Raw genomic sequence first — 8,034 nt, 5'->3', positions numbered from 1 at the left:
GTGACATTTCCCCAAAGAGACAGACACCGGAGCAAATGACACATGCCGATCATCCCAAGTGTTCCGAAGCAGTAGCAAGCTACCATGGCTTAGTGGAAGCACTAGGAGACATTTCCCCATAAGAGAGCCTACTAAAAATAAACAACTAGATTGTCGGATCCCACACATACCAAGCATTTCAAAATCATACACACAATATGCTCGATATGTGCAAATACAACATGGCATCACAACAAAACTCTACGACTTAAAGTATTTATTCGGAAGGCTCCGAAGTGTCATACATAGTAAGAATTCATGACCCAACATACAGAGCATATAGGCTACGGAAGCATAAACATGTCTGGGTACAAACATCTGGAAAAAAAAAGGCTTTAGAGCCTGACTTTCTAGACTTTCGACATTTATATGCGGTCCTTAATTATTGGGTCATCTTTTCCCGCTTCAATTCAAACATCTAGAAGCCGTCTCTAAACTGGCCTGCAGCACTCTTATTTTGACGAGACTGATGGGATCTTGATTCACCGCCACCCGCGACCTTTTCTTTCGTTTCGATCAGGTCCTAATCTATCCACTCCACGCATACATCATTGGCTCGACCAATCTCAAAACACCCACGGTGAAAGACATAACAAACACAATCACTGGTAAATGCTTGATTCGGGTCACTAGACAGGCAAATCTAGTCCCATACAACGTGTCTGGTTGGGCTGATTTTTGCCCTCGTTTGACTACAGCGATGCTATCTGTTAGACTGCTTGCCTACTGACAGCATCACGTCTACGCTGCAATATTTGGACCAAACGCCTCACGAGTCACGTCTCTCATGATCTTGCGCGGTGGGTGCGGTTCACCGCACATGATCGAACAGCGCCGGCAACCGCGACATCCACACTGCTCCGCTTTCGATCTCATGCCAACTTACAGCTAGCTAGCTAGCTAGCTTCCCCGTCATCATCTACTGCTACGGACGATGGTGCTTTCACCAGTAACGTACCGCTCAGCTGCGGGGTGCGGGCGAGCCATGGCGCGGGAATTCTGAGGGTCGTGGTCGGCGGCCGCTGTCGTGGCTGTCGCCGTCCGGCGCCTCCACGGCGACGGCGACGGCGACGGGAATCGTTTCTCCCCATGCACAAGTCCACACGAGGCGACGGTTTCGCGCGCGGGACCGGCCGGGCGGAGGGACGGGGTCCACGCGCTTCCACCGCCGATGGGGGCTTCTTTTACGTGGGCGACGGCGAGATAATGGTTTTTCATCTGCTCTTTCTGATCCCCTCCTTGTTTTGGGCCTCTTTTTATCCTTCATTTGGGCGTGTCTTTCATTGACCGGGTTATTACGTGCATCATAACAAAGCCTCTGCGGCTACGTTACTTCTGTTAGCTTGTTTATTATCATGCGTGCATGAACCAATCAGCTAAATGTGTTCGACCAGGCATGACACAATCTGAAGGAGTTGTTTACTCGCTGAATCGGCGCGCGCGGTCTTACCTGAAACGGTCCTCTGGAGTGAACAAGTGTTTCCGGGACCCTGATAAACTAGTTCCAGATCAGCTGCCTGAAATGAAGGAAATGGTACTACAAGATACTCTCTTTATAAAGAAATATAAGATCATTTTCGTCTTGGTTTCTACCCATCCTTTTCGTCTTGGCTTGCGCAGGACAACGGGGTCGAGAGGACGGCCAGGCAAACGTGGGGTTCGGCAGCGCGGCGGGCGGATCTGCCAGCGGCGGCGTGCACGGCGCGGCGGTGGCGGCTTGCGTGTCGCGAGGTGGTGGCTGCGTTGGGCCTGCCCGATGGTTGCAGGTGCCGCCGGATCCAGATCGAATCCATCTGGATCTTGTCTTCGGACTCTGTCAGCCGCCGCGGGGTGGTGATGGTCGTCACTGGCCACGTTGGACCGCTGGTTCCGGTGTCTGGAGATTTGCAATGGCTTTTTCTCGATCCTTCTTTCTGGCGGGTCGAGCACCATGGCTCTTGCATCTTCGCAGGTTTTGCATCGTGGCTCGTTGCCGGATCCGGAGCAGATGGAGGTTTGGTGGCATAGGATGGGGATCGGAGAAAACTTTGGTCACTCGATGCCGGTACCCTCCGTGGAGGCGAAGCCGAGGTCTCTCCTATCCACCTCTGAACACCTCTCGGACGAAAGTCCAAAATTCAGTCTGGATTGGGCGGCGGCGACGTCCTACGCGTCGTATCCTTCATGGAGCCGCCGTCTTGGGAGGACCAGCTGTTCGGGGAGAGATGTTGTGGTTGGTGAGCTCCGAGTACCTCCAGCAGTGGCGACGGTGTGGAGGATGCCAGGTGGTGCGGCGTTGTATCCACCGCATAGATGACGACGAGTTTTGGCGGCATGGTGCAACTCCATATCGACGACGGATGCGGCTGGATGGACAAGCGCGGGACGGTGGAGCCATCTGGCACCATGGTGGCGTCAACGGTAGCGAGACTGGGCAAGGTTGATGCAGCAGTACCAACACTGAAGATAGATTGGTGGCAGGTGGCTGCGGCGGCCTCATACCCGGCAGGCGTCCTGGTTGGGGAGTGCGCCGGACTGATGGGTGCCCCATACCCGGCAGGCGTCCTGGTTGAGGAGTGCGCCGGACTGGTGGGTGCCCCATACCCGGCAGGCGTCCTGGTTGAGGAGTGCGCCGGACTGGTGGGTGCCTCATACCCGGCAGGCGTCCTGGTTGAGGAGTGCGCTGGACTGATGGGTGCCCCATACCCGGCAGGCGTCCTGGTTGGGACCTCAGTCTTAAATGTTAGGTTTGGATGCGATGTCTGTCTGGTATTAAGCCCAGACTATCAGCGCCCTTTCATCAACTGGTTAGGAGTAGCGATAGATGTTGCCTAGACGGTAGCTTTAGTCTCACTGTTGTATGACTTTGTACGGTCTCATGTGAACAATTAATAAAGTGGCTGCATGTATCGTCCAGATGCAGAAACCGGAGGTTCTCTTCCTTTTCTAAAAAAACATTTAAATCATTATTTTAGTGATCTAAACGTTCTTATATTTTTTTACAGAGGGAGAGGGAGTATTGATCAAAGACCAATTAACGGCCATACAAACAAACTGAACGAAGCATTTCTCAGATGGCAGTCTAGGCAATCATGGGTCGCAAAAGAGCTAGTACGCGAATGGGGCGATTTGTTTGACTGGTTTGGAACTCGCAGCCATGTGCTTAGCTCTATCAGCTAATCCGTCTGGTCGTCGTCTTGGCTTTCGGCCGCATCATTGCTCCGGAAATCGCGGTGTTAAGAGCCTTTGTCTGCTACTCCCTCTCTTCCTAATTACTCCCTCTCTTTCAAATTACTCCCTCCTCCGTTCCGAATTATTTATCTTGGATTTGTCTAGATACGGATGTATCTAGACTCATTTTAGTGCTAGATACCTTCGTATCTAGACAAATCTAAGACAAGTAATTCAAAACAGAGGAAGTACTTGTCACAGGTATGGATGTATCTAGATGTATTTTAGTTCTAGATATATCTATTTCTGCGACGAGTAATTTGGAATGGAGGGAGTACATTCGTGGGCAGTTTGAATGACACAAGTGAAGTTTGTTGGTTTCTGCCTCCAGTTTATTAGCTTCAGTACTAGTTGAATGACGTGAACAACCGGGTTGGTCAACTTTTCTCCTAACGAGACCACCGTTCAGACAAATGGCAGTGTGTCGATCGATGCTGTGGCCACTCAGGGTTATCCTCCTTTCCAAAAACAAGAACACCCTTCAGACCCGCCTAAATGGCCCATCAAGAATGTATAATCTTATTTAGTTTATGGAGTACTCCATGGTTCATCTGACTTGTTCATGGCGCCTGCAAAATGAATAGAGCCAAACAACAGTCTAATATAGTGCATACATAAAGACATCAACAAATGGAAAGGTTATCTTGCAAGTCTCTGCAGTTAACTCAAATAGGCTAGACAAAATGAACTACCATGGCCCATGGGAGAGCAAATCACACTGAAAACACCACGATATTCTTTATAGATGGCAGTACACTTCTTTGCCGCATTGACTAACTGACAGTACCTGGACCTTTGCAGGTCTGATCCATCAGATTCAGCATTCAAGCTGCCAGCTGCTGCAGCACCCCATTGACGAGCAGACGATCATAGCAATGATGTTACGTTACATGATGACCTTCAAAGCTGACAAGAATTAACTCCTGCCCCTCCTGTTCTGTAGTCAATACGTACAGACCAGAGACAGCATCACATCATATGAATGAATTTCAGTACACTAGGCGAGAATCGCCATCCGCCAGAATCAACAGCTGATCGTCTAGTTGCGTCGATTTACTTAGCACTAGCATAAACTAGATGGTCAGAAACAGAAGTTTCTGAGGTGGAAATTCGAAGGCAACCGTGGAATGCTAGGGTTTAAGATTCCTGGGCATGTGGACGCAGGTTGCCTCTGAAAAGGTCACCGAGATGATGAACCAGCTTCTGGGGCTGTTGCCACCACATGGCTTCAGAAGCGACCGGGCTTTGATACACATCGTCTTGTGTGCTGAAATTCTTTGTGATGCTATCTGAGAAATCACGCCAGTTAAGCATGGCACGCTTCAGCCGGGACGTTCTCTTGCCAGTGACGAGGTATCTGGTGTAGTCCCTAGCAAGGCGGTACAACTCCTCTCCTCTGATGATGTGGATATACTGCACAACAAAGCAAACGCTGTTTAGAAAGATAATGTGGGGGGTCCTTAACGTTCACAGCCAACAAGAATATAAACACACTCGTGTTCGGTGTGTTGTGGTGGGAAGAAAATTGTGTGGAAGTCTTGTTTTTGGCAGATGCAAGTCTAATTTCCCATATACTCCCTCCGTCCGGTGAAGAGTGTACATCTAGTTTCAAATTTTGTCCACAAAAGAGTGTACTTCTATCTTCCCAATGTACTTTAAAGTAGGAATAAAAAACTTCTCTCTCACCACACGGTAATCAAGACCAATAGCAATCTACACATAGTCTTCTTAATTTCTACATGCACTTAGCTCATTGGGGGTTGGGTAATTAAAAAGGAGAGAGATGGTGGTTTGCACCTTTCCAATGCATTTTTTACTCAACTCCGTAATTTGTCCTAAAACTTCTAGATGTACACTCTTTACCGGACGGAGGGAGTATATTTAGAACAGCACTAGTAATGAAGATGATCACCAGAAAACAGAGCAAATGTTAGTAATGGTACACCAATCAATTACTATTCATAATAGTAACCTTCCCTAGTAAGAAGGGTAAATTTATCTTTTTACTTGTAAGGTAGTCAACAACTCCACATAGATTAATATTTACGAGAAATAGAAAACAGCTGCCACGAAGAAATAATAAAATCTTCTTTGGCAAAAGCGGGAACTGCACGGATGTTTTCTCACTAATGGAGAATGGTAATATCACTATTATGTACTTCAAGTATACACATTATCCCTTCTGAGCTGGCAAGTCCACAAGGAGAAAGGGCTGTTCAAAATAATAAACATATAATAGCCATCACATATTTGTACCATCAACTACGGCTGTGAATAAACATCAAAAGGTTTGCACTGAAAATAAACAAAATGCTAGCTTAACGTAGTATGTTTAGGCATTATAAGAGATTGAAAGGTCCGTACAGAACTATAGTTGTAAAATATAGCATTTCAGATCAAAGGACGATGAGAAGGAAGAAAGAAGCAATGCAATTACCGTGAGTACAAAAGCAACAGTTGCTAACACAACTTGGACCACTTCATACAATGAATCCATGAAAGATTCGTCATCCGGGCCATCAGAACCACCACCGCTGCCTCCATAACGGTTATTATTTCCTCCATTTCCACCAGACCCCTGTCCTGTAATCTTAGCCATTTGCTCCTTCAGGAAGCCTTGTATGGACTGTTGCTTTTTTGCTCCATCCATTGCTTTGTTCAAAGATTCCATAGAGAATGGCTGAAAAGAAAGCAACAGTAAATTTAGCAGATGGTTCCACATCAGCAATTGTGCCTAACAACCTTGATGTATTAAATATGCTTGGTGCGTAGCATATCAACTGCCTACCACACCCCATTTTACACAGTATCCCTATCTCCCAAAGAGGAATTCCTGAAACTAAAGCATTCCTACAACATCAATAAGAAAATTCCATTGTGCCAAACCAAGTCAAACTTGACAAATTTGCCAAGTTTCCAATAGAAAACCAATCACAAAGTAAGAAAGCTGTGAATGATACTTACATCAAGGTTTCCCTTCCCGCTTGAGGCATATACAGGACCAAGCCTCTTATGGCAAGCAGCAACAACAAGCCTTGGATATACTTTCTCTTGCAGCTTGCAAGATCTAGAAAAATGTTGCCATACAAAATGTTCAGGAAGTATTTTGCAAGTTCTCCCAAGACCTAATGGTCTGTCCAAAGTGAGCCCGCCAAGAGGCTTGTACGTTGTAGCTTGGCAGTAGCTCATGTTTCTAACTTCTTGAATTCTAGAATTAACTGGAGCCAAATCTGGAGGTTAAAAATAGGAATGATTACATACTGAGTTAGGAAGAAGAATGTCAAATATCTACAACACTGCAACAATAGAACAGTATCAGTTGAACTAATCTAATTCAAAAGAATAAATTTCTCCGTTTTGCATAACATGTAGTCAGTGCTAAAGATGATTCACCAGAAGTCAGAGTCTTGCTATAGAAGGAATAGGCCGGCACAATCCACTAATGCTACGAACAAAACTAAGCATGTATGTTGTCCACAGTTTCCCAAACGATGAACTGAGTCCATGTGAAAGGATTTTGGACAGAAGAAAAAATGATTTCCAGGTAGAGCAAAATTCCCGATGTTCGGAGAGGATTATGATGGAGATCAGGTGAAACCTATGAACCCCACCTGAAATCAACTTTATAGGAATTCCAAACCTGCCACAGAACTACCCCAAAAGCTAAGTAAAGACAACAGACAATCGTTACGAGATCATACTTGAACACCAATGCAGGCTAAAGTACAGCATTCTACCCTTGTATTCCCTATACTCTTTTAACATGAATCCTGGTGATATTAAAATGTACTACTACCCAACAAGCAGAAAATCATGCCACGGGCAAAGCAAAGCCGTACTACGTACAGCTCATAGGTCGACAGCCAGGCGGCAGATCTAGATGGTGTGCCTGGTGCGCACCAGGGCACCCGGAAATTGTGAAGGTCAGTAGGATTAATCAAATCGCCGGAGTGGAGGGTAAAACCTCATACCTCAAAACCCAATGGCCAAAGACTGCGGACGGCGTGGATACAGCAGGAACGCGACGTCCGGCGAGGAAGAACGGTGACGGCGGGTCGTGTGAGGGCGGGGACGGGATCGAGGCGTCAGCTGTAGCCTGTGGTATATGCTACAGAAGAGATTCAGAGCCGCGTCGGGTAGGTCGGGAGGACTCGGGAGGGAGAGGAAAGAAAGGACGGGAAGAGGAGTAGGGCTCCGCTCCGCCGCGCCGCGCCGCAACGAGCTCTCCGGTGGGCGGTGAGCGGGGACTGCGGCCTGGAATGGGGAGAGGAGGATTGGATTGCGTCGTCGTTTTTTTCCGCTACAGAGTGGGACCCTTTTCGTACAACCGTACTGGTACAGACCAAAATGTAGCCCGTTTGGGCTGGTTGGTTAGTTCTAGGCCTGCTTCACGCCAACAGACCAAAATATACCATGGTAATTCTTGAAAGTTTATTTTAAACTTAAAAAAATGGCAGATTTTTGTTATGTTTGTTTTAAACTCGGAAGATTTTTTTTTTGAGAAATCTCACCAACCTTTATTGTTTCATCAAAGTCATGTCCACAGGTACAACGTCATGAGGATTGCCCAACCACACATGTCTACCTATAACACAGGTTACAAGCAAATTTAGCGAGATTAGCAGCCTCAAAATTGAAGTTTCTGCGTTTATGAATGAAACTACAAAACTGAAAAACTAGCTTTACGTTCTAAAACTTCATGTATAATAGCAACATGGGACCTTATCTCCACTAATCAGCAGATGAGAGAAACTAAATGAGGGGTACCCCTTGCGGAAGCCTCTC

The 8,034-nt window shown here is 46.8% G+C and overlaps 1 protein-coding gene across 1 annotated transcript; it reads right to left on the bottom strand.

Annotated features, from left to right (window-relative positions):
• Window positions 1-3,962: 3,962 nt before the first annotated feature.
• Window positions 3,963-7,560, bottom strand: LOC125538818 (uncharacterized). Its single transcript, XM_048702116.2, has 4 exons — window positions 7,221-7,560; window positions 6,214-6,479; window positions 5,687-5,929; window positions 3,963-4,662 (listed from the first exon to the last, which is right to left on the bottom strand). Exons 2-4 carry the CDS (start codon window positions 6,436-6,438, stop codon window positions 4,387-4,389), a joined length of 744 nt encoding a protein of 247 aa, XP_048558073.2. The 5' UTR covers window positions 6,439-6,479; window positions 7,221-7,560; the 3' UTR covers window positions 3,963-4,386.
• Window positions 7,561-8,034: the final 474 nt, after the last annotated feature.

The sequence above is a fragment of the Triticum urartu genome, chromosome 2A (genome assembly GCF_056163025.1).
Source record: "Triticum urartu cultivar PI428250 chromosome 2A, HENAU_Tu73, whole genome shotgun sequence".
Lineage (NCBI taxonomy): Eukaryota > Viridiplantae > Streptophyta > Magnoliopsida > Poales > Poaceae > Triticum > Triticum urartu.
The sequence above is the reverse complement of the archived record's forward strand: the minus strand, read 5'-3'. Positions and strand labels throughout refer to the sequence as shown.

What these genes read in the sequence shown, in the direction of transcription:
- LOC125538818 (XM_048702116.2), bottom strand. Translation starts at nt 6,438, where the DNA reads ATGAGCTACTGCCAAGCTACAACGTACAAGCCTCTTGGCGGGCTCACT. An exon ending in GCGGGAAGGGAAACCTTGAT is followed by an intron (nt 5,930 to 6,213) that starts GTAAGTATCATT and finishes CTTTCTTTTCAG; the next exon opens with CCATTCTCTATGGAATCTTT. An exon ending in CTGTTGCTTTTGTACTCACG is followed by an intron (nt 4,663 to 5,686) that starts GTAATTGCATTG and finishes TTTGTTGTGCAG; the next exon opens with TATATCCACATCATCAGAGG.